Source organism: Ictidomys tridecemlineatus, chromosome 7, assembly GCF_052094955.1.
Source record: "Ictidomys tridecemlineatus isolate mIctTri1 chromosome 7, mIctTri1.hap1, whole genome shotgun sequence".
In the NCBI taxonomy this organism is placed as follows: Eukaryota; Metazoa; Chordata; class Mammalia; order Rodentia; family Sciuridae; genus Ictidomys; species Ictidomys tridecemlineatus.
Window position 1 is genome coordinate 178,522,350 of NC_135483.1, and position 26,371 is coordinate 178,548,720.

Genomic DNA, 26,371 nt, shown 5'->3' on the forward strand with positions numbered 1-26,371 from the left:
AAGACATTTAACAAGTTGGTTTGTAAAAGATAAAGTAGTAGATTTCTTCTTTATGTCAAGCTTGAGGCACTTTTTTGGGGGGGATCTCTTCTTTTCATACCCCTGCAAAAACCATTTTCAGTTATAAAAAGTGATATCAGATCTGGAATAATCAATTTCTTTATCTTCTGATTTAGGCTTTAGAGTATGTGTGTCACTATTTTTTGTTTATTTTTAACTTTTGGTCACAAAATAGTTTGACCAGGCCAAAAAAAAAAAAGAGATTTAAACCCCAAACATGAAGAATTTATAGACAATGTATTCACATGAGTATTATGAAAACAACATAATTTTTAAAAAGTAAAATCCCTGAAGTGCCATATAACAATGAAGCAAACTACTTTTTTCATATATCCATAAGGACTGTGGAAGAAACCATTTTCTTTATCCATCTTATTCTCAGTTAGAATTGGACAGAATTTTATTTTGAGCAAAAAAAAAAAAAAAACATATAGGAATTAATGGCATCTAGAATATCATGTGGGGTCTGATTTGGCAAAAGTGACCATAGAATATTTTACTAAACAGTTGGCTCTTGTGGATTCAGATCCTTAGGGAAATACTGCTTGATGTTCATGAATTAATTCCAGCTTATCAACCAGTACACAAAATACAGGCAGGCAGTGTAAGCAGAATTCTTAAAAGAAGTAAAGATTGAACAACTAGAATATTTTTCAGTAGCAATAGTATATATCTGTTCTAATATTTTTTTCAGCCACAATGTTTAAGTATTTCTGGTAAGCTACAATTTACGAATATTACATCCTTACTTTGTAAATGTGAACACCCTTGAAAAATTATAGGTAAGTTAAAGTTTTGGAAATAGAATAATAATTTTCCAGAGGGTTGCTAAAGAAATCAATGAGGAATACTGTAAAGTGAAGTTTCTTGGCATAATGTGTATTGTCACAATATGTGCAGATATATATTCTTAAGTTCTCTCAAAAATTTTGGGAATACATGCCTTAAACTACATATTAGCCGTGATAACATAAAGAAAAATTACAGGCCAATATAAATTTTAAAAATTATTTTTAAAGTTTTTTCCTCCTTGTAGCATAGCAAGTAGATACATTATTGACTATGCATTGTCCTAGCAATTTTAAGCTACTTTGATTTTAGATCTGCCATGAATGTGTGGACTAGAACCTTGCCATCCAGTACAGAATCCCTTAGCCACATGTGGCTATTTAAGTTTAAATAAATTTAAAAATTTGGTCTTTAGTCACACTAGCCACATTTTAGTTCAGTTGCCTATTGGGGCGTCATGGTTCGAAATGGAGTATTTCCAATCATTATAGAAATTATACTCCATATCACTAGACTAGACTTATGCCATGAAGATCTTTGGAGGACAACTTGAGTTCTTGGGGAGATTTAACTCTACTGCATAACTGATAACAGTTGTTCTCAAATCTTATATGATACTGGTCTTTAGATTTCCCCCTGGAACAGAATCTATATCCTTATGATGGTTTTAGATTTGACTTATACTTGGATTAATAATGTCTTATGAGACAGTTTATATCTGACTTAGATCCACTCATTCCCCAACAAACCCAAAGCAAATATATACTGTAAACTCAGGAAATAGGATGTCAGTTGAATATCAGTTATTTATTTTAAATCATTTCTGAGAATTGGAGTCTATTGAGGTCTCTCTGTCTATAACTGTGGAAGATGTAAGATAATTAATTCTCTTGACCTCTTTGTAGATCGGTTTTTCATCTATAACCAAGGAGATGGAGCCAAAGGCTTTGAGTATATTTAATTGCTAATTCCTTTGTTTTTTATCTTAGTGAAACGATAAATTCCACCTATCCTATAATCTTCTATGTTGTATTTCATTAGAGCAAGTAAGAGTTGATCTTTACTTTTAAGTGAAGAAGCTCCTCCTCCAGCCCTTCACATCAGTAAAAAACCTAGAGTTATCTATCTTAAGACTAAATGTAGACAAATAATTTGCTTTATACCCAGTAGTCTTTACTTAACTCTTTCTACTGTTTGCATAAAAATAGATCATGTCTTTTAAGAGATTTGGAATTAACTAATTAAGTATGTGAATTGTGGTATTGTAAGCAGTAGTGTCATATTCCAGAGCAGGTTCTTATCCTTAGGTCTGTTGTTTTCAGGGAGTTGGTAAACCATTTATATTGTGTGCAAACTCATTTGTGAATGTGCTTTTATTATATCCTCAAAGGTGTCCTTGGTCCTGAGAAAAATGTAAAGAATCTTTGGCAGAGTTGAAAGAATGATTGAATAGGGGAAGATAGAGCTATTCATTTTCACCTGTCAGTAAAACAGTTCAAGTCCTTCTTCCTTCTAAGCCATCTCATTTGTGTTCTGGCTCTCTCCCAAATGATTGTCATTTTCCTGCCATCCCCTGCTGTTCCTCTGTCTATAATCATCAACATCTCATTTCTCATTCTAGAAAATTGAGTGCATCATCTAGCATAAGGTAGCGTTCTTAAATTGTTACTTTATTGTGTATTTTTCCTTATTAAGTGAGAGTCTGAGACAACTATGTGTCTTTAAGAAAATTGAGAGGCGTTCCATGCCCTGGTCCTGCCAGCTGACCATTGGCTCCAATTTGTCTATAAAGATCGTGGCCTATAAATCGGTAAGTGGTAGGTACACATTTTTAAAGAGAAGTTACCAGAGAGATAAATATGCTTATATAAGCAGCTGACAATTCATGTGTGGGTTATTCAGAGTATAATTAATGCTTCTTTAGCTGCTCTTCCTTTTCATTTAGTCTTCTGTTTAGCTTCTTATGTAAAAGGCATGCCAGGAGAAGTTTTCAGAATTATTTTTGATAGAGTTTGATTCCCTCCCTTTTCTCTGCATTGATAATTGATTGTTATGGAATTCAACTCTCTTGGTGTGTCTCTGGCTCTGTTTGTGTGTGTGTGTGTGTGTGTGTGTCTCTCTTTTAAAAAAAATGTAATTCATTATGTTGACATTGTAATATGGCAGAAATATCAATGATGTGCAAAAGTTCAGAGTTTTGGAGACTCGCACTTAATTCATTTATTAATGAACTGATAGTGACAAAATCTATGAAACATTAAAAGATAGTGAGTTGTTATTGTGAAATTATGTTTCATAATATACGCACATTTGACCATAATATTATGCACACTTTAAAAAGTGAGTTTCTTTTGGTAATTATTTAATGAAATTCCAGCCTGAATTGGAATCTCTGACCCATGTTTCCACATGAGCAAGGATTTGCCTTTTTTTCTAAATGTACAGAATAAAATAAAAACATTTTAAATATAAAAAGTAGATATACAGACATGTTTTTGTATATTCGAGGACTGAGTTCCTAAACCCATGGTATGTCATAAGAAGCTTGGAGGTAGTTCTTTATTTTGGGTTCCATTAAGGCCTAGAATAGTGTTCCTAGGAATGAGAATAGTCTCCTCCCTTCTTTATTTGGCTTTCCTTTTCAAAGTTTGTTGATTTCTGACTGTTGATATGTTGCTTTCTCTTTCTTTTTTATTAGAATATTGATAAAGTGTATGGTCTTCCTTTTTTAGGGTTTTGCATAGAAATTATTTATGTATACTGAGATATTAATATTTGTAGATCATCCTAGGGGATAATGAAATGTAGAGAAAGTTACAGGTATTTCCTATTATAAAATAAGCCAAGATTTCCACAATAGGTAAGAGTAAAACAATGTAGCTAGAGTAATTGTTCTAGATTTTTGTTTTTGAACCAGAGAACATGTTAGGTTTTTATCTTCTGTCAATCAGAATCCTAGCATTCCTTATTTTTTTTTAATTTTGAAATTAAGATTACTTTGGAGCAAATTAAAAAGACTTGGATGGTTGTGGATGCAAGAACCCTAAAGAAAGAAGATATACAAAAAGAAACAGTTTATTGCTTAAATGATGATGATGAAACTGAAGTTCCCAAAGAAGATACTATTCAAGGTATGTTAGTAAGAGTTTGCACTTTAGCCTAAAAGAGATTTTTCTTAAGGCAGTATGAGACAGGCTACTATTTGTATTATTGTTCATTTAAGGATTTTACTTTGAGGTATAGATAAGATGCAGCTGTCTGATGGTATGATGGAGACATTTTTTCCTTTAGCTCATCTGTTGGGACTTAGGCTGAATGGCTTCTACGAGAGCACGTATTTCATCCCTGTCAATTTTAATTTCAGGTGACAGGGCTTAATACTTGACTTTATTTAAAGTTGAAACTCATTAGCTAAGAGAGTGTTAACATTAAAGTGGCTAAAGCAAGTGTTTTTATTTATTTTTTACTTCCATGATGATTATTCTTCCAAGTTCCAATTTCAGTTATTATATCCAGATATGTTTTCTTATGTTAATTCAGAGGATAAGGAAAATTATTTTTGTTTGTTATATTGCTTTGGACTCACTAAGATCTTTTAAGTTGTACTCATATATTATTCCCATTTGCCTTGGATAGTATGTCTAGATGGCCTCTCTATCCAGAGGACTTAGAAGCTAGCTAAGAATATCTGAATATTCAAGAGCTAAAATTATAAGATACCAAATGATGGTTTAAGATAGAAACCAGGATTCTTAAAAGAAATTTATTGTCAGGCTATGCACTGCTCAGTATAGTTTTGATTTGCAAGTTTTGACAAAAATTTCATCTATAGCACTGTATCTCATAGCGTATAGTTATGTGTGTTAGGAGTAGAGACATTTAAAAGTGGGAATGGGGGCTGGGGATGTGGCTCAAGTGGTAGCGCTCTCGCCTGGCATGTGCAGGGCGCTGGGTTCGATCCTCAACACCACATAAAAATAAAAAATAAAGATATTGTGTCCACCTAAATATTAAAAAAAAAATAAAAATGGGAATGATTTTGACTCTCTGGAGGATTATATATGAAGTATAATTAACACCCTCCAATTTCTAATAGCTCTTTAATTCAGTTCAGTAGTATAGAACATGAATTTTGGAATTAGACTTGGGGTAGAATCATTCCTCATGGTTTGATCCTGGTATGTCTGGCACATAGTAGGAAGAGTAGCATAAGGCCCAAGACCAGGAAAGTAGAGGGCCTACTGTGGTACAAAATTGACAGCCTGCATTTTCTCTTTTAGCTGTCACAACAATCTAAAGAAGCAGGTACTTGTTATTTCCACTTTACAGATAAAGGAACCAAGGCTGAAAGGCATTCATTAACATATTCAAAGTCACACAGTTAACAACTAGCAGAACTTGAATCTAAGGCTGTGTTCCTTTACAGTCTGTGTTCCTTTATAGTCTGTGTTCCTACATATTATTCTGAATCAGGACTGACTAATTAAGAGCTTTCAATGATAGAATACATTTATACATTGAAAGCAGTGTGGAGTCTTACGGTTTTGAGGAGCAGGGAATCATTGGGACTGCATTTTAAGAAATTAAATATGACAATTGGGTACAGAATGGATTGGAAGAAGAAGGGTCTAGAGATAAGGGTGTAGGTTCTTTTTGTTGTTAGCAAAGAAAATTCTGGTATGTTACACAAAGAGATAATTTATAGTGAGGCAATGGAAGGAGAAGAGTTAAAACATGTTTTTCACCTTTACCATTTTATTTACAGACTTCCTTTCCTTGTCCTCCATTCCCTACCTCCTAACGATGCAGAATTCTCTTTCTTAAGCAGAGAAACTGGTATAGTTTAGTTTATAGTCCATGTGGGCAAAGGAATTGGTTATATTTGTAGGGGTTTTTTTGTACTTTCTGTTAGGTACAAAATTAAAATTATTTGCCCTTTAAGTAGAAGAACCAGAAAACCCAAGACATTTTTAATTAGAACTTTCAACTTACTGTTAAATGAATCAAATGAAAAATTGATGACAGAAAAAGTTTAAAAAGCTTTTGGTTTAGATACCACTGTTTATCAAGTACCATGTATTTTCCCGTTAAAATGTTGTTGGAGTTTTTTTGTTATTGTTGCCAGTTTTTTTTTAAACATACATGATAAAAATAGCAACATGGATTTTTGTTGTTGTTGTTTTTAATTTTTAAAAAAAGTTTTTTTGTAGTTGTAGATGGACAGAATGCCTTTATTTTATTTGTTTATATTTATGTGGTGCTGAAGATCGAACCCAGTGCCTCATGTATGCTAGGCAAGCGCTCTACCACTGAGCTACAGCTTTAGCCCCTATTGTTATTTTTTTTTTGATATATGGTATCAATAGACTAATAAGAACAAGTAAACACTAGATCATAGACTCTGCCCCTGGACACTCAGATTTTTTTTTTTTTTAATTGTTATTGGTTGTTTCTCGGAGTAAAGAGGAATGTGCTTGACCTTGCATTTACCTTGAATTTTGATGATCTATGCCCCCACCAAATATATAAAATACTGTGTATTGAAAGGACATAATCTTTCTACAGAGCAGAAGCCTTGGAATAGACTTAGAGTTTTTGTCTTTTGTGGGTGGTGGGTGTGCTGCATTATGTAGATTTCTCAGTAATTAAAAAGAGAAAATGCAGTCAAATCCAAGAAATAGAAAAAATTTAAATGCAGAAAAATGTACAACTTAGCAGTTGAATGTTTCTAAACAGAAGAGTTTTGGTTTCGTAGGTATCCAGCATGGGTTTTTGAGAACATTTTATTCTGAAAATTTCTTATGGAAGGTTTTCTCTGTGGTCTCCAGGCTTCTGAATAAATGTGTTCTTGTTATTATGTTTATGAATCATGCTTGTAGTTTAGTTTACCATGGTTTATCTTTGGAGGATAACTAGTGCATTGCATTTGTGACATCATTTCTTTTAGCCTGGATAATCATTAAGGTAACTAGATTGCAAAAGATGCTACTTAAAAAATGTAATTAGATTTTAATTTTCTCTATATTGTGTATGTGGTTTGTGATTCTGCTGCTTTTCTTTCCCTGTTGATCACAAGGGGCAGCAATTTGATTCCAGGGAATAGAAGATGGAGGCTCACTCTAGAGTGTGCCTGCATTGTTAATGTATGTGTAGAGCTCATTTCATCTCAGAGAAAACGAGGCCCCATATGCTTAACAGATGCTCTTCTCTCGTTCTCTAGGGTTCCGCTATGGAAGCGATATAGTTCCTTTCTCTAAAGTGGATGAGGAACAAATGAAATACAAATCGGAGGGGAAGTGCTTCTCTGTTTTGGGATTTTGTAGATCTTCTCAGGTACAGTAATTGCTTTGCAATTATGAATAAAATCTGCGAGCTTTTCCCCAGTTGTTACTTGAGGTGGTATGCTTTTGATTGGTCATTTCGTTTACAATATTTATTTTACTTTGTTTTCTTTAATGTAGTTGGGGGTTAGTGTAGCTATATTTGATTTTTGATACTCTCCCCTTTTTTGGGGGGTACTGATGATTGGACCCAGGGATGCTCTACCACTGAGCTACATCCCTGGCTCTTTTTATTTTTTGAAACAGGGTCTTGCTAAGTTTGTGAGGGTCTTGCTAAATTGCTGAGACTGGCCTTGAACTTGTGATTCTCCTGCCTAAGCCTCCTGAGTTGCTGGGATTATAGGCTGTGCCACTGCACCCAGCTTATTTTTTATTTTTGAAGAGAAAAACCAAGATGTAAATAAATCTGAAGAATAGGTTCAGTTAAGTCATTTCCTCCCTTTGCTGACCATCAAAGCTCATAGTAATCTTAAAGGTAAAGAAATAGTATCCATTTTTTTGCTGTGGTATTGCTTTCTCTAAACTATGATGTATAATGGAGTGTTTTAGATGATTGCTACGTGAGTTTTGAATGACATTAACTCTCAAAATATCATTGATTAATAGTGGTCACTTTCCTTCTCAGTTCCAATGTAGAGTTCTAGGATGTGAAACTTATCTATATAAGTAACATGTGTTTTAGGCCCCAAAGCAAAGAAGTTCTAAATAGACAATGTGGGAAATCGTGTAATTCACCTTGGGATACCACATGCTATCTTAGAAGAGATTGTTAAAAGATTCCCGGAGATCTTAGATTAAATATTCTTGAGGTAGGCAGCCAAAGAGATAAATTATAATTAGGAAATATAAAATGTAGCTTTATATATGTTTTACCCAAGGTATATAGGGATGAAGAGATTTTTATTGGAGAACTCATGTGAAAATTCTAATGAAGTATTCTGAATCCGGTATTCTGAATTTGAACTTCCTTATGTTGCTCTGGCATATACATTGTACTTCAGTGTTAGAAGAGTTTAGTGAGGTTGAGGAGAATTGTTTTCATGATTCTCCAAACTGATACGTATGTATTAAAAACTCATAAGCCAAAAATCGAGAGTATTTACTTAAAATCTGTAAGATTTTATTGATAGAATAATTACTTTTAGGAAGTTGAGAGTTTCTAACAAGACACTAAATATGGCTTTCTTAAAAATGAAATTATTCACTTTAGAAAGCATATAAACTTAAAACTGATGAATATTGGTAGCAGTGCTTACGAGTCTTCAGCATAATAGAAACTTCATTTTCACTGTTTCGTAGAAACTGGTCTATTAAGAAGTGAATGTTGGACTGGGGATGTGGCTCAAGCAGTAGCGCGCTCGCCTGGCATGCGTGCGGCCTGGGTTCGATCCTCAGCACCACATACAAAACAAAGATGTTGTGTGCACCGAAAACTAAAAAATAAATATTAAAAAATTCTCTCTCTCAAAAAAAAAAAAAAAAGAAGTGAATGTAGGGCTGGGGTTGTGGCTCAGCTGGGTTTGATCCCTAACACCACATAAAAATAAATAAATAAAGACATAAAAAACGTGGAATCATCTTAATAAAAAAAAGAAAGAAAGAAGTGACTGTAGATCTAGGTAGGCAGAAAAGACCTGTGAAAATCCTTCAAGTATAATTCAGGACTCAGGATATTGAAATCACCTTTTGCCAGGTTGAGAGGGAGTTAAATAACAAAGCAAAATAATGAACAGAACAAAAAATATACTTTCCATTTTAGAAGAGTTTTTTTAAAAATTTTTTAGCTGTAGTTGGACACAGTATCTATTTATTTTTATGTGATGCTGAGGATCGAATCCAGTGCCTCACACATGTGAGGTGGGCTCTCTACCACTGAGCCCCAGCCCCTGCCCTAGAAGACTTTTATTAACCTAAAATTAACTTCTAAAATCATGAAGTGTTTTCTAAGTCGACTTTCTGTTTTTAGGCTCAATTTAATCCTAAGTAAAATCCCAGATAAGTACAATGAAGATAATTATTATAACTACCATTTATTGAATAATTATAATATTCTAGTCAATATATAAATAAGCATTTTATGTAAATTTTCATTTAATTCTCAGATGCCATGATCTGCATTTTTTTTTTTAAGAGAGAGAGAGAGAGAATTTTAATATTTATTTATTTATTTTAGTTTTCGGTGGACACAACATCTTTGTATGTGGTGCTGAGGATCGAACCTGGGCCGCATGCATGCCAGGCCAGCGGGCTACCGCTTGAGCCACATCCCCAGCCCCCCCCATGATCTGCATTTTATAGATTAGGAAGTTGAGGCTCAGAGCTGTTAAGTATCTATCTGGCCCACGGTCACATAGCTCAGAGATGGTAGAGATGGGTTTTGAACAGGACTGCCTCCAAAGCCTATGCTATTGTTTAATGGTAATCTGCTCAACAAATGAATAAACTCAGCTTTTGACTAGTCTAATGTACATACATGATTTCTTACATTATCTTAACAAAAGGGCGCAAGTGTTAAGAACATGGTAACTGTGATAAAATATAAGCATGCATCTTTTTACAGACTAGTGATTATCTTTGAATTAATAAAATCACATATTGTTCCATATTTCCTTAAACCAGAATGTTGAAAACCTAACATTTTTAAATTGAATTGATGATAAGTTTTCATTTTGTTTTGGGGTGTGTATGTGTGTGTTTTATTTGTTTTTGTCTTTGTTTTTATAGTGTTGTGGATGAAACCCAGGGCCTTTCACATGCTAGGCTGCTTGCCATAGAACTTTACCGTAGAACTATATCCCTAGCCTGCTTTTTGTTTTTGTTCTTTTAATTGTAGATTACTTTTAAAAATTTAATAGGTTTTTCAGTTTGCCTGTCTTAATGTTGTCAAGTATTCTGGGTTTCTATATGATAGATAAAAATTTAGCCAGAATTTTCCCAAATGTCTGGCTGTTCTTTGAAAAATCATTTGGGTACATTTGGAAAAGTTATCATTAGCTGTTCTTTAATAAATCAGGAACTATTATAGATTCTGTTAGGGCAAGTCGAGCTATATGAATATAGCAAACTAAAATATAGGTTTATTCCCATATGTCTTAGAGTAATGGTTTTCTTATGGGGGAGTGGAAGTGTAGATGAGGAGCATTTGAATTACAAGGGCCTTACCCATACCTTTGAGACTCATCTTCTTGAGCTGCTGTTACCATGCAAGTACTCCAATAATTTCTCAGGTGAGAGGGCAAGAAAAAAAACTTAAGGAACATTGCCCTATAGAGCATGTGTCATGTTGTTATAAAGAAGCTCCAAGCTCCAGATTACATAGATCAGAAAGAAGTTGATCTTGGTAGGTACATGCAGGTAGTTATGATTTCAGGAACTGCTCATTATTTATTTTCTAATTGAATATTGGTGGATTGCTTTGACCCCTCTGATAACTTTGCTGGTAAGTTAATTGAATTTTAAAAGGGGAAAGAAAGGACACGCATACTTATTTCTGGTTTCACAGGTTTTCCTTTCTTCAGTTTGTATCCCTTGCTAATTTGTTCTTCATTCTCTGCAGTTCATCAGTGCTTTGTCATTGCAGTTAGAATAAAGTCCAAACCACATAACTTGTTTCTAAGAGACTTCATGATCTAATCATTGTTAATCTTTAATATGATTTCTCACATTCTCCTCACACTGTGGTGCTGCACTACTCCAAAACTACTCCAAATGTACTTTAGTTTATATCACTCCAGACTTTGATTCACAATAGCGTGAATCTCTTCCTGGGACCTTGTGCCCAGATGTGCTTCTGAGTTGTTTCCTTTTTATCTATTAAGTCTTAGGTGTCAGCATTTGCTGACCTTCCCTTAACCTTCGGTGACCAGACTTGGTGCCCTTCATATGTGCTCTTATAACATCATATAACCTTTGACGCTAATGCTGCATTACAGTTAATTTCACGTTTGTCTCTCTAATATCCTCAAAAGCAAAATTATGTCCCGTACACTGTCATGTTTATTGTATTCAGGACAATACAGTATACACACTAGGTGCTCAGATGTTTGTTGTGTTGATGAATGGTCATCCTCAAGTAATAAGTTGTCTCTGGTCGCTATGAATGTTTTCTTGTAAAAACATTTTGAATAGAATTTCTTAGCAATGTGTGGCATTACGGCTATATATGTTTGTTTGGTTTTTTTTTTATATCGGATCAAAACCAATTATTTTCCTCTCTTACTCTTGTAGGTCCAGAGAAAATTCTTTATGGGAAGTCAAGTTCTAAAGGTCTTTGCAGCAAAAGGTGATAAGGTGAGTTAACTGGATCATTCAGTTAGTGCTTCAGAATTGAACTGTCATTTGATGAAAGTGGATTGTTTGGGGCTTTTGAAGTTTAAAATGACATGAATTCTTGCAACAGCATTAGGAAAATTCACTGACCTTTAACTGTGAAAATGGAGAAATGATAAATGAGTTTGTCTTAGCATGAGTAAAACACTTGAGGACATAATCCTACAATTGGAGACCAAGTATATATTAAAAAGAAAATATTTTGAATGACTTCATTTAGGTGTGGGAGTTTCATGGTCAAATGTTGAGAGGGTCAGGGTCAGGTTGACATTTTGATTTTTCATAAAAACTGAACATATAGAGCTGGCATAAGCATCCTGGAGAGACACTTCAGTGGCTCACTGAATTACTTCTGTTATTGAGGAATTTGATCTTTTCCCCCTCCTTCTTCCTACTCTTTTCTCACCTCCCCAGAATTTTTGCATCCTGTACTCATACCTGCTCCCTTTGTAAATATTTTCTTTCTGACCACTTAGTCAGAACTTACTTACGACTGTTGAATCAGGTTTCCAAATCCATGAAGTATTTAAAATTAAAATTAGTAAACTGAATATAGTTGGTTTGTCTGGGAAGAGGTAGGGTGTTGGTATAACAGGTATAGCCCTCTTATTATCCTCACTTCTGAAAGGTAGCTGGCTGTTGATCTAGATAGAATAACAAACGGCATACCCATCTATGAGAAAATTAAAATTAGAAGAAAATGTGTGGATTCCACTCACTACTGAATGGGATAAATTAGAACACAGTTGAAATGGGGAATCTTCATATTTGAGAATTCTAGTTCATAGGTTTTTCCTGAATCAATTCTCAGAAATCATGTAGGTCTGGTGTGTACTGTCAAACTACAACTTGTTTTTAACTTCTGCTGCTGAGGTTTTAAATCCCATTTGTCCCTTTATGCAAGAAAATTCTAGTCATTTTGGGAGAAATGCTGCATGTGCAGTGAGGAATGTCATGTCACTAAGCTGTGTTGAGAATCATGTGTTGGGTGATTATCTGGATTTGATAGCCAAGGGCAGCCTTGTGAATTGTGTAATTAGAATCTGGCTATATACAGATAACTACTTCCTACTGTCAAATAAAAATGTAGAGACAAAGCTTCAAAGAAGGAACTTCTATTTGGGAATGAAGAATAGGATTGTGACTCAGGGCACACATACACAGGCCTGGTGGCCTCTTTTGTGTTTAAAGAACAAAGGAAAGTTTGGGGATCTTATTGTAAACTTTAGCATTTGCACAGAGAGTCAGTCCTCTGTGCAAATTACTAGGAAAGAAAGTCATTGCCACTTTGGTGCTTGAGGGAGCTGGTGAGCTCTGCTCATTGAGCTGTGGCAGTTACTATGTAAAGCTGCTTTTGAGATTGTATTAGTGTTTTGTCAGTTGCTAAGTACTGATAGTCATAAAGTTGCACTCTCATGGGATTGAGATGATTTTGTGAGGCAGTTCCTGAAGCAAGCATCAGTGGTCTTATGCTTATTTTGTCAGTGAGCGTTACTGTCTCCAAATGGATTTTTTCTTTTTTTTTTTCAGTTGGTCAGAACTCCATCCCTGTAAGTTTCCAAGCAGTCTCTGTGTTCCCTCTTCCTTTCCATGGCTTCTCCATTCCATTTTTGTGGTTTGTGACAGGAATGACTTCATTTTGTATAATGAATTTTCAGTACTGTACATTGTAAGGTCACTTCAGTATCACTCAAGAAGAGATATTTTCAGATCTATTGGCAAAGGATGAACAACTTTTTGGTGTCAGTTTTCAATGTGGTGGTCAAAAAATGGTATTGGGGTTTATGAGGTAATGTTGTGATCTGTGTTAATACATGCATCTTTCTTAAAAGGCGGCAGCAGTTGCACTTTCCTCCTTGGTTCATGCCTTGGATGAATTAGACATGGTGGCTGTAGTTCGATACGTTTATGACAGAAGAGCTAATCCTCAAGTTGGTGTGGCTTTTCCTTATATCAAGGATGCCTATGAGGTAAAACCCACAGGTTTATTTTTTTGTATTCTCCCCGCAACCCATCCTTTATGCTAAGCAGTGCTTTTCAACTGTTAATATGTATGGGAATTACTTGAGGATCTTGTTGAAATTCAGATACTTATTCTCTAGATCTGGAGTGGGGCCGAAATCCTACATTTCTTGAAAACTTTCAGGTAATGTTGATATTGCTGGTCTATGAACCAAGTTTTCAACTGTAAGGAAACAACATGACTTATAAAAATATTTAAGGAGTGGGGCTGGGTTCGATCAAGCAGTAGCGCACTCACCTGGTATGCGTGCGGCCCGGGTTCGATCCTCAGCACCACATACCAACAAAGATGTTGTGTCCACCGAGAACTAAAAAATAAATATTAAAAAAAAATATTTAAGGAGGTTTTTATTAAATCAATAAGGGTTAACAGTGATTTTTTCTCTCAGTTCTTGACCTTCTTGACTTCAGAATCAAATGGGAAGAGAAATACCTCCACTTTAATAAATAGGGATTATGAATAAAGGTTGAGGATATGATTTTTGTTGTGATCCATGTAAAGTCTATTTGGGGCTTTTCTGTTTTAAAAGATCTGTATTTAAAATATAAGTCTAGATTCCTTACCAGAAACATAAAGTGAAAGCAAATATCTTGACTTGCAGGTCAGCCTTCCAGACACCCTGCCTTTTCTCATTTTTTCTACTTGATCATGCATGCGTTTTACAGTTTGCATTTAGTAGTCTTTTTTTTTTTTAGTTGTCAATGAACCTTTATTGTATTTATTTATATGCAGTGCTGAGAATTGAGCCCAGTGCCTCATACATGCTAAGCAAGCACTCTACCACTGAGGCACAACCCCAGCCCCTTAGTAGTTTTGTTTTTAAGCATTTCTTTAATGTTTAATATTTTTCATATTGTTTGCAGTTGTGAATAGTCAGTAGCACAAGTCAAAACACTTTAGTTTTTCATGTGCCAGATTTGAGTTTTCTGATTTCTGAAATATTTCTGTTGTGCCATTTTTACAATATTTGGGACCATTTTTATATTTTTTCCATTAACTTTATTGTTTCTACTTTTTTCCCCTTCCTTTCTCATTAGTGCTTAGTGTATGTGCAGCTGCCTTTCATGGAAGACTTGAGGCAATATATGTTTTCATCCCTGAAAAATAATAAGAAATTTACTCCCACAGGTGAGTTTATTTCCATTTAGTTCACTAATGGCTCTGCATGCAGATTTGTTCTTGGGCAATCACCTGGCTCCAGTCGTTGGTTGTTGATAAGATTTCACACGATGGAATTGGTTGGTTCTGTTCTTATACTCCTGAACTATTTTTTCAGTACTAGGAATAGTTTTGCCCTGAACTTTCTAAATACTGTCTAGTTCCCCCTTCTGACTTTGAGCATGTGTCTAGGGAATAGCTTGTTGGTGCTGGATGTCTGTTCTCTGGTTGTGATCAACTTTGCCCTTGCTAAAATGAATTGGTGTGCAGTATTACACCATGTCCTACATACATGAAAAAACTTGGAAATTCACATGACGATACTGGAAATGGGCTTTTCTCTTTGCCCTCCTTTTATAGTTTGCAGTAAGGTTAAGTCTCATAGTTATGTACTTCTAGCATCTAGGAGTTACTTGGAACTTAATGAGAAACCCTGTTATTTGGCCTCTGGCTGCACATGTAGGATATTACACAGAATGAGTCTCAGAGTCACAGGTCCAGTCTTCCTGAGAGCGCACCATTTAAGACAACTGTAATAAAATGTAGCAGGGGACAGAATGAGAAAATATACCTAAAAGAACAACAAATGACGGTAGATAATTTATTCTTCAAGTTTAATTTATTATCCGTGTCAGTGTAGGATTAAGGGGTTGTAGGTGTGTTCTTCCTGTGTGTTGTTTTTGTTCGACCGTTTCGGAGCAGTGTGCTGAGAAAAGGCTAAGAATTAAATGGGTTCCTACGGCTGGGATCTTTGTCGTCCTTCTAGAGTTGAGGCCCTCTACATCATGGTGGAGGCAGGAATGGACCTAAATGTATAAAGTTGTCACTGTGTCACAGTCTTGTCTCTACCTCTTGATCATTTCAAACTTTAAATGAGTAGAATATTTTTTTAAAAGAACCTTGTTTAATAATTATTTTATAGACATAAATCATCAGAATCTCAAAAATCAGATATCTTTAGATCTGTTGATCTATTTTCTCTGTGTTAACGTATTTCTGTTGATATTCTTTCCTGTGGAAAAATGCATTCTTAAAGCTGTTTAATGTATTTCCCTAGTTGATGTAGGAGTCGATGTAGTCATTGTAGGAGTTTGAAAGGCCAGAATAATCTGGCCTGATACTAACTGGTAGTAGCAGGTGAAAATCACTGAATGTTCACATGTGTAAGAATCATCTCCTAGCTAATTCTATGTGGACGCTGCACTCATTAGCTTAAGTTGGTGATAGCTATGCCTTTGTCTGAAACCTTCTCTGGAAAGTTCAAAAACAGGAAAGAAATGTGCCACAATACCTACCTCTGTGCTCTTTCATTTATAGTGGCTGTACAAAGGGATATCTGAAATGGTGAAGAATAGAAGCAAGGTACTTTTGAGAGACTGCAGGCATAAGGTACATTTTACCTTTTGCCTAGTGACTGTGAATCCAAAAACAGTACTTTAGTTCTACAGCTGAACTGCTGTAAATCAGCACAACAGAAGCATTTAGGAAAGTTGTTTTTCATCCACATCGCTTTGGACTATCCCAGTTTTGTTTTACTTGGTAATTTTTTTTTTTTTTTTTTTTTAGTTGTAGATAGACACATGCCTTTATTTTATTTATTTATTTTTATGTGGTGCTGAGAATCATGCCCAGTGCGAGGCAAGCGCTCTACCACTGAGCTACAAACCCAGCCCTTGGTAGATTTTTTTTTTGAGGAGCACTTACTTGCTTTCTGTTGGGTATTAGAAAAGACATAAAAAGGTTGTCATGGAACTTTAGAATATTTTGAATAGAGTGGGGTAAGATATGTACATGGATGTATGTCTATGCAGGAGGAACTGATTCTAAGAGGAGAATCAGCTCACTGTATTTATGTCTTCCTGTTAAGGTTGTAGACTCTGATAAAAATTACATTAAATATTAGAAAGTTTATGCTTCATTGCCATAGGGGTTTTCTTTTTCTTTTTAATGTTTTTCTCTTTAATTAACTACTAATTTTTAAAAAATAGTCAAAATAAATAGTACATGTTCTCTCCATCATACACTCGCCCCACCCAGGAGTTGGGCCTTCCATCTCTCCGTTGGAAAGAGTTTCTTCAAAAGCTGCCTATGATGTTCTTCAGTTTTGAGGTAGTCAGAGAAACCTGTGTCCTACTGTCATCAACTTCTTCCAGGACTAGCATATTCTTGCCTCTCTTTTTCACTCCTCTTCCTCAGCATAAATCTACAATTTAATCCAGTCTTCACCTTCCATTTCCTCTGGCTTAAGATTCAGAAATACACATTTTATATTTTTCTGTACTTTTGTTCCTCTTGAATAAATTTGTAGTGTAACTTCTTCATCTTACCTTGATGCTACCTTTATGACAAATGTGGTCCTGGAACACTTTTTCCCTAGTACTGATTACATTATTATATAGTTTGTCTAAGCTCTCCTGCTATTTTTATATTTTAAAAAAAGTCTCATTCACATGAAATACAAGAGAAAGGCCTGGAAAAGCATAAAAGAAGAATCTGCTTTTTATTAAGCCTTTCCTTATTTTTTTAAAACTAACCTTATTCCAGGAAAAAAAGAGGGGGGCTGGATTCTAACTTTTCCTTCTAAACGCTCAGAATACTTTTCTCTTTTCAACTAGCTCATTGAATGATGAATATTTTGTTCAAATTTCCATGGAGAAGTCAGGTTTTTCTGTGGCTGTTGTTCGTTTTTTCTGGAATAGACTCTTTTGCTTTTGATATGATACTCCATTGTCAAAGGTTCATCAAATGGAGGAGCTGAAAAGAACCTAAGAGGTCAACTACTCTAAAAAGCTCTTTCACAGATTAAAAAAACAAGACTCAGGTTAAGTACTTGCATACATACAGAATATTTTTGGCAGAACCAGGACTATATAACCTGCTAGTATTGCTGTACTTATAAAATAGAAAGCTTTTGTTTTAGTGGAGAATAATGTGAATAATCCTTTTTTTTCCTTTCTGCTTCTCTGTTTATCCTTGTCTTAAGAGGCACAGTTGAGTGCTGTTGATGCTTTAATCGACTCTATGAGCTTGGTAAAGGAAGACAAGGAGGAAGACACCATTGAAGACTTGTTTCCAACCACCAAGATCCCAAATCCTGCATTTCAGAGATTATTTCAGGTGAGAGAAGAAAGATAAACCAGTCATATTTGTAGCAAATGAAAAGAAAGCTAAGTGAAAAGGTAATTGGCCAGTCCCAAATAAATCTAACCACAGAGGGCTTCATTTGCTCTATTTAATAAAAGAATAACATTTTCCTGATTTGTGTTGAGGAAGGAGAGGACAGAATATTCTAGTTTTGGATGAAGTTGATGACAGTTGGACACAAGTTTCTCTGACTCCCTCAGAACTGAAGAATGCAACAAGCAGCTATTAAAGCAAAGTCTTCCCCGGAGAGGTATGGAAGGCCCACTCCTAGGTGAGGTGAATATGTGAACCTATGGACTGTCCATTTTGTTTCACTTCACAAAACATCCTTAACTAACCCAATCCATATTGGGGCCTTTTTTGTTTTGAGTATTTTTAAATTATTCTTTTTAGTTATATGTGACAGTAGTTAAAATACATAAAATGCATTTTAACATCATACATACATGTAGTATAACTTATCATACATACATGTAGTATAACTTTTCATTCTTGTGGTTATACATGATGTGAAGTTACACTGGTCATATATTCATATATGAGCCTATAGGAAACTTACATACAATTCATTCTACTGTCTTTCCTATTCCCAACCCCACTCCCTTCCCTTCATTCTCATTTGTTTAACTCACTGAACTTCTATCCCCCCACTACTGTGTGTTAGCATTTGCATATCAGGCCTTTGGTTTTTTGGGATTGGCTTATTTCACTTCACATGATAGTCTCCATTTCCATCCTTTCACAGGCAAATGCCATAAGTTCATAAAAACAAAAGTTTTTATGGCTGAATAATATTTCATTGTGTGTGTGTATCATATTTTCTTTATTCATTCATCTGAAGGCACCTAGTTAGTTCCATAGCTTAGATATTGTGAATTGAGCTTCTATAAACGTTGATGTGGCCATGTGACGATAATAGGCTGATTTTAAGTCCTTTGGGTATATGCCAGGGAGTAGGATTACTCCGTCAAATTCTTATTCCATTCCATGTTTTCTGAGGAATCTCCATATTGCTTTCCACGCTAGCAATGTATGAGTGTATCTTTTCCCCCACATCCTTGCCAACATTTATTGTTACTGTATTCTTGATAATTGGGGCCTCTTTGGAATCAAGAGATCCTTTGCATGATAGAAACTGCCTGTTTTTGGTTTTGTTTTGTTTTGGTGTTTGGAATTCCTTTAAAGAGCGAAAAAAGAATATTTTGTTCTGAAATTAGAAATATGAAGTTTAACATGTAAAGGCCTGCCTCAGTGAATCCTTTAGTATCCTGAGTGTTATAACTGAGGAAAACTGCATTGGTTTTTGATGTATGGAATTGAAGACCTGAAGCCTATGCCATTTCTAAGAAAGGAAGGAGCTGAGCAGTGAGAAAGCTTTCCAAAACAAGAGAAACTTCTACTACTTGCCAGATTTATCTAGGATAGGCTCTATTTATGTTCAGTAAATTTTTTTGGACTTAAAAATGGATACAAATCATAAATGCAGAAAGATTTATCTTTCAAAGCTGTGAGCACTGATAACTTAGTTTTTTACAGCATAATCAACTTTGCTTTCTTTTGTGAGGGAGAGTTTAATATGGCCCGGTCTACATAAAGAATATATACAGATTCTTTATCTTCACTAAGGATGTATAAGTTGAATTTACTCCCCCCACCAAGAAACAAATGTTTACTGAGTACTAACTATGAAGCATGAGCTAAAGATAACATAGGTCCACTACTTCAAGGACTCTTTGAGAGGAGAGAGGAGTAGAGAGATAATAAAGCCAGTAGTTAAAACAATGATGGGAAAAGACCACAGGAATAAGAGGAAAAGAGGCTTCTCTGAGGAATTAACATTTGCACAGAGTTCTGAAGGAAAAGAGGGGTGCATAATGTAATGAGGGCATGTTGTGCAAAACAGGTAGCCTACACAAAAGCATGACAGTATGAAGACATGTCATGTGTTTAAGGATCCACAGATAGTTCTATTTCTCTAAGGGGAAGGTGGTGGTGAAGGTAAATAGGGAGGTTATTAAGAGCCTTGTGCACCTCGCTCAGCAGTTTGGATTTTGTGGCAGTGGGTGATCATTAAAGGATTTAAAAATAGCTCTGGTGGTGGCATAGGAGATGGACTGGAGGCCAGCTGAGAAACCCACAGTGGCCTGCTTGAGGCCTGAGTTAAAGTAGTGATGTAGAGACTGGAGGGGGGAATGGAGTTTGAAGGTACTTAGAAGGTAGAAGAGATAGGATTTGAGGGATTGGATGGTGGTTGGCAAGAAAAAAAATTGAAATTAACAGTCCTAGTGGGGGTGACTAAAAGGATGATGTCACTATTAATTGTGGTAAAGAATAGAAGGAGCAGATGAAAAGGTGTGTGTGTGTGTGTGTATGTGTGTATGTGTGTGTATAATTCTTTTTTTGGCATATGTTAAATTTGAGTTATTTGTTGACTGTCCCAGTATATATATTCAAAGGAAAGTTGGAAATAGAAAATAGGTGTGCAAAGCCCCGAAAGTCAGTTTTAATATATAGATTTAATAGTCTTAAATAAAGCCAGTAGTTAAAACAATGGTGGAAAAAGACCACCTCTTTCAGAGAGCATGGTGAGCAGAAAAGAGAGCCAGGTACTCCACTATGTGAGCGAACAATTAGAAGTAGATGTAAAAAGAAGAGCTGTTACTAAACAAAACCAAGTGCTCCTACCTCCACCCTCAACAAAGATCATCTTGGAAGGCATGAAAGAGAATGAGTGTCCAGAAGGAAGGACGGGAAAAGATGTTGCACAATGATGAGCAAAGGTGAGCTTAGCAGAGGGCCTTCAGGGGCTGGTAGTTAAGTTTTTGATGACTTCAGGGCCCAGTGTCAGTTGAGTAATGAGGTGGAACCTAGGTTACCTCGAAGATACGGCTTTTCTGGCAAAGGGAGAGGACACATTAAGCTGCAGGAGAACACGGGGCCTATTTTTCTCTTTAAGTATTTAGAGTTGAGAGTGAATGAGCTGACAGAAGAAGGGAGAGATTAATAATCAATCTGTTGGCAAGAGGGTAATTCTAATTTTGGAACAAATGCTGAAAATGTGTCTTGTCAAAAGTACAGTTAAAATTACCTTTTAAATAATTGATGTTAGTACTGCTATAATCAATATGTTAGTGCCCTTTGAATTAGCCATACAGTCTGTACTTTTCCTTCTAATCTTTTTCTAATTGTAAAAAATCACATCAAGGAGTAACATTTACTTATTTTTTTTTAAGTTTTTATTATTGGTTGTTCATTGTATATATAAAGGATTGGGATCTCAGCTTCCTAGTTACTAAAGCATGTCACTTTCTTTTAACTCATTTTTTTTAACAAGTTGGAATTTCTTGCTTAATGAATTTTATAGATATCCTACTTAGCTTTATTTATCTAAAATGTGAACTTAAGAAAATATGAGTAAGAGGTTGTTGCTTCAGAACATGTCTTATAGATTCCTTCTTATTGACTTGTTAATAAAAATACTGTTTAATAGGATTGCCTGAAATTTATACTGAAATTTTGTTGTATTTTCCACTGGCTGTTCTAACTACTTTCCAAAATATGCTAATTGGATATCACAGGTAGAATCTTCAGGAAGTCTGCCAGGTTGAATGCTTGATTACTGCTTATAAGTTTTTTTGTTTGTTTGTTTGTTTTGATACTGGGGATTAAATCCAGGGGCACTCAACCACTGAGACATATCCCCAGTCCTTTTTTTGTATTTTATTTAGAGACAGGGTCTTACTGAGTTGTTTGGGACCTTGCTCATTTGCTGAGGCTGGCTTTGAACTTTTGATCCTCCTGCCTCAGCCTCCCAAGCTGCTGGGATTACAGGTATGCACCACTGGGCCCAGCTACTGCTTACATCTTTAGGACTTTCTTTTTTTTTTTCCTATTTTTTTTTTTTTTTTATCTTTAGGACTTTCTAAGCTGAGATATTTTAAATGACTTGGGTGAGAACTGTGAATTAAGGATTATGCACAAGGTTATAGTAGATACAGAGGGCTTGGGGCCATTTTGGTTTCGCCTTTTGCTTTACACTAAAAAAGCCTTAATGATGCTTAAGGGAAAGTCAGTTAAGAAAGAAGAAAGCCAAAGTCAAATTCAGAAATGAATGAATATACTATAAAGAAGGAAGAGTTATGGTTTGTGTTTTGAAAAGGGGCAGGCGCAAACATGGAATTTCTAGAGGAAATTGGTACTTAATTTCTAACTGAGGGTTTTCTGAATTTGTAGGACATTGATTCTTGGATGATATTTAGTATTAAACCTGAGTTACCTTTTACTTTTTAGAATGGAAACTTTTAGCTTATGCTTTCTTTATTGTAGGAAAATAGTTCATGGGATAGTATAAATAGTATACTATAAGATTATTATATATTATATAAGATTATAGCTTGAAATTGCAGAAGCTGTTCAACTCCCTTTTTTTCCTTCAAAATTACTATACACACACACACACACACACACACACACACACACACGCATAAATAAAAGAGGGGATGTAGCTCAGTGATAGAGCACTTCCCTAGCATGTGCGAAACCCTAGATTTGATCCCTTGCATGGCAAAAAAAAAAAAAAAAAAGAAATGAAGCTTATTCTCTAGCATAATTTATTTGCCACACCAAGGAAATATCAGATGAACTCTTTCTTTTCTTTTTTTTAATCTTAATAATATCTCATTGCTTGCTTTCCTGAAGACATGGGTGCCTCCAAAGCCTGGTATAGTTGCCTGTAGGCAGCATGGGGCTATTGGATGGAAGTGGCTTGCCATCCAATTCCATGCATGTGAAACCCTGCCTTGTCCCTTGAGCCTTGCTCCACTCCATTAACAGCAAGAGCTCTGGGAAAGAGTACTGCTTCATTCATCTTCTGTCAAGTGCTGATTATATGCCAGGCATGATGTTTGTTTTTGGAATTCAGCTGTAAACTAGACACAATCCCTACATTCAAGGCAGAGTTCTAGGTAATAAGCAACTAAACTAAAAAAATGATGTGGTGATTTTAGATTGTAAATATTATCAAAAATATAAAATAGGGAAAATGATAGAATGTGATAAGGTGGTAGGAAGGGAGTGCAGGGGCTACTTTATATACGGCATCAGGGAAAGCCCTTCTGAGGAGAAAATACTTCAGTAAAGATTAGGATGATTTAAAACAAGGGCCAATCTTAATTGTAGGTAGTGGAATGTGCTCATAATCTAGCAATTCAGAAGGCTGAGGCAGGAGGGCTGCCTGGGCAACTTAGCAAGACCCTATCTCAAAATAAGTTAAAACTGGGATGGGCATGTAGCTCAGTGGTAGAACACCCCTGGGTTCAATACCCAGTACCTTTAAAAAAAAAAAGGCCACCTCTCTTGGGGGAGACAGAAGAGGCTGGAATATTAAGCCCAGGATCCAAAAGCAGGAACAAGCTTGAATTGAGTGAAACTTGAAGAACCCAGCCTTGCTGTGTTGTGAGTGAGAAGTGGCAGGTACCAAGACTGGGGAGGTGGGTTTGTGCTGCAGTCATTGTAGGACTTCTGGGATATGGTAAGGAATTCATTTTCAAGCAGAAGCCTGGTGACCAGTTAGAAGGTGATGGTAGTAGGCCAGAGGAGGGATGTTGGTGTCTGGCCAGAGTGGTGACTGTGAGGACAGAGAAGAGAGGTGGACAGACTGGTGGAGATGCATTCACATTCCACTCTCCTAGGAGGTTTGGGGCAACTCGGGGTTCTCGTTTCCTTCACAGCCTTCCTCCTGGGACTCTTTGATCTTGGCCAGCTCTCCTTTAGCCACCTGTTTGATCCACCACACATTGAGTTCTAAGAGTGAGTGAAGGAGCAAGCGCAGAATGAGTAAGGGAGTGTTAAAAGATTTGTGATGAGAAGGTTATAATCCCAGATTGTTAGAACCTCATTTTCCCCAAGTAGTAAAAAGCGACTGTGTCTTTTTATAAGATGAAACTACTTTCTAGGAGGTGTACTACTTTCTAGTAGAAGGAATTACTATTCAGCATGGGCCTATTTCCTCGGTTGGTTTAAGACATGTCCAATGTCCTGCTAACAAAAGTGGTTAAGGGCCAAACTTTATTGTTTCTTATGTCTGGTATGAGTCAAGTATCCCTCCCAAACCAAAGATGGAGTATCCCTGACTGTAAAATAGAAAGAACACATTTACAAACTTTCCACTTGTGTTCTCTTTCCCCATCAGTGTCTGCTGCACAGAGCTTTACATCCTCAAGAGCCTCTGCCCCCAATTCAGCAACATATTTTGAATATGCTAGAGCCCCCCACTGAAGTGACAGCAAAATGTCAGATTCCTCTCTCTAAAATAAAGAACCTTTTCCCTCTGACTGAAGCCATCAAGAAAAAGGATCACGTAACTGCTCAGGACATTTTCCAAGACAAGTAAGTACCTGATGTAGTTGTCCTTAAGGTTAGTGATAGTCCTGGGGGCTCTGGAATTAAGGCACTGCCTTGGGGATAGTGGATTTGAGAAAGTGGGAGGAAGAAGCCTTCTGATACTTGACCCTTGTGTTGGAATATTGGTTTCTCATTGATTCATTGTAGTCATATTTCATCCTTGCTTCTCACTTGGGATTTAGAACTACCTTCTGGGTTGTTGACATTTTGATCAGCATCAGATTCTTGGTGAATAATACAAAGGGAGGATAAGCAAAGTCTTTTAATATCTAAGGCTAAATTTTACCCTTTTTGAAGTGTGGAACTAGTGATGAGAGGAGTATATTGAAACATGAGGTTCTTAGGTGGGGAGGTTAGGTGTTAGTGTAGCATTTGGAGGAAAAGTGGGAAGAGGAATGAAAAATCTAGCTTGCCTTTAACTATTTTGTGAATGTGGGAGGATATACTAACCTGGTTATTCTTTTAGGGAGTTACTTGTAGGTTAACAATTACACAATGCTTTTCATACGATCCTTCAATCAAGCTTACAAGTGGCTATTAAGTTTTTTTCCTTATTAGATTCTATTCAGAATCTTTATATTAATTTCCATTCAAACAAAAACTTTATTCTTTATTATCCAGAATCATTTGGATATATAAATCTTGATTTCACCAGGTTTCAATCAACTAGTTATTGGTGACTTTTTTCTCAAACCAGTATTATCTATTCATTTCTTTATGCTGCATTTTGAGATTTGGCTTTACACCACGACACTCTTTTCATTTTTCTTTTGATTTGCTTCCCACAGCTGTATCTTCATTGAAAAAGCAAAGCTTATTATTTATAAATACCCCAGTTGAAGAATATGGAGTAATTTCCAGAAACCTTCGCTGGTTTCTATAAATCATTGATTTAGTGAATTACTGTCTAAGTCAAATAGAGAACTTTGAATTTTTGTGTGACTTTCCAGAGATTAATACCCCAAGCTTTGTTAGAATTGGGAGGGGAAAAAATTATATAGTCAATAGATTCTATCATGAGCATTCTTAACACATCCTGGGGAGACTTACAGCTCTTCTTAGTTTATCATGCCTTCTACACAGGAAGAGTGTCTAAAAATCCACTTTCCCTCTGCTCTCCTCATCTCCCTGTATGCCTCTGGGTTAGTAGATGAGAACAGTTCAATAAAAGTCTGTGGCCTTTTCTTCCCATGACACCGTGCTCTGTCTCACTGCAATCACAGGCTATTCTCTTTCTGTGTATTAAAGCTCCAGTTCATGATCTTGATTACCTTCTGGTGTTGTGGGAAAGAAATGGGCCATTTTCTCCTCCTCCTTTGATTAGAATGTAAATTAGCTGGTTAAAAAATGCACTACAGAGACCCAGAAGGCTGTTGTTCTGTGATTTGGTCCCTGCTGTGATTGTACCTTCAGCCCTAGTCCTCTTGCTCACTCTTCTGGAGGCTGTGCGCTAGGCTGAGCTTTTTGTTTTTTGCTCCCATAGTGGTTTGGGATGCAGCCAAATCACCTGCCTGGGGCCTGGGAATTATCTCACTCTTACAGGCCTATTTACACACCTGTTCTCTGCCCTTTTTCCTCAGAAGTCTTAGTTTTTAAGAAATTCAGAAATAATGCATTTGGCAAATATTTATCACATCCTTCCTGTATTCAAGAGAATGAATCAGTCCCTTCTGCAAAATTCTTAAAACTTTTCATTTTTATGATTAGGCTCTAGTCAGCTTTAGAGTAGTTTTCTTGAGGGGGGAAATATTGCTAACACTGAGCTATATTTTTGTATATAATCACCATCCCTGAATCTAAGGTATACTGTTCCAGAGGAGGAGTGTGGGATTCAGATTGGGGAGTGGCAAATGTTGAATCAGGAAGTATTGTAGTCCTGAGCTGAGAATCACTAGTTTTTTTCCCTATCTTTGTCATTCTTGATCTGATTTTGGTTAAATAATTTTACCTTTATGAGATTTTCTCCATCTAAAAATGGCCTTATCTCAAAAGATCTTATAACTATGAAATGACAGATGTTAAAATACTTCAGGTTGGGCTGGGGATGTGGCTCAAGCAGTAGCGCGCTCGCCTGGCATCTGTGCAGCCCAGGTTCGATCCTCAGCACCACAAAGATGTTGTGTCC

The 26,371-nt window shown here is 36.0% G+C and overlaps 1 protein-coding gene across 3 annotated transcripts in view; it reads left to right on the forward strand.

Moving 5' to 3' along the window:
- The window catches only part of Xrcc5 (X-ray repair cross complementing 5), an 82,421-nt gene that overhangs the window by 12,539 nt on the left and 43,511 nt on the right, over nt 1–26,371 (forward strand). For all 3 annotated transcript variants that reach the window (XM_005331837.5, XM_078017974.1, XM_078017975.1), the window contains 8 exons: nt 2,545–2,659; nt 3,842–3,980; nt 7,070–7,182; nt 11,418–11,480; nt 13,352–13,489; nt 14,580–14,670; nt 17,684–17,817; nt 24,035–24,231. In XM_005331837.5, the coding sequence (XP_005331894.1) occupies nt 2,545–2,659; nt 3,842–3,980; nt 7,070–7,182; nt 11,418–11,480; nt 13,352–13,489; nt 14,580–14,670; nt 17,684–17,817; nt 24,035–24,231 (990 nt within the window). The remainder of the gene's footprint in view (nt 1–2,544; nt 2,660–3,841; nt 3,981–7,069; nt 7,183–11,417; nt 11,481–13,351; nt 13,490–14,579; nt 14,671–17,683; nt 17,818–24,034; nt 24,232–26,371) is intronic.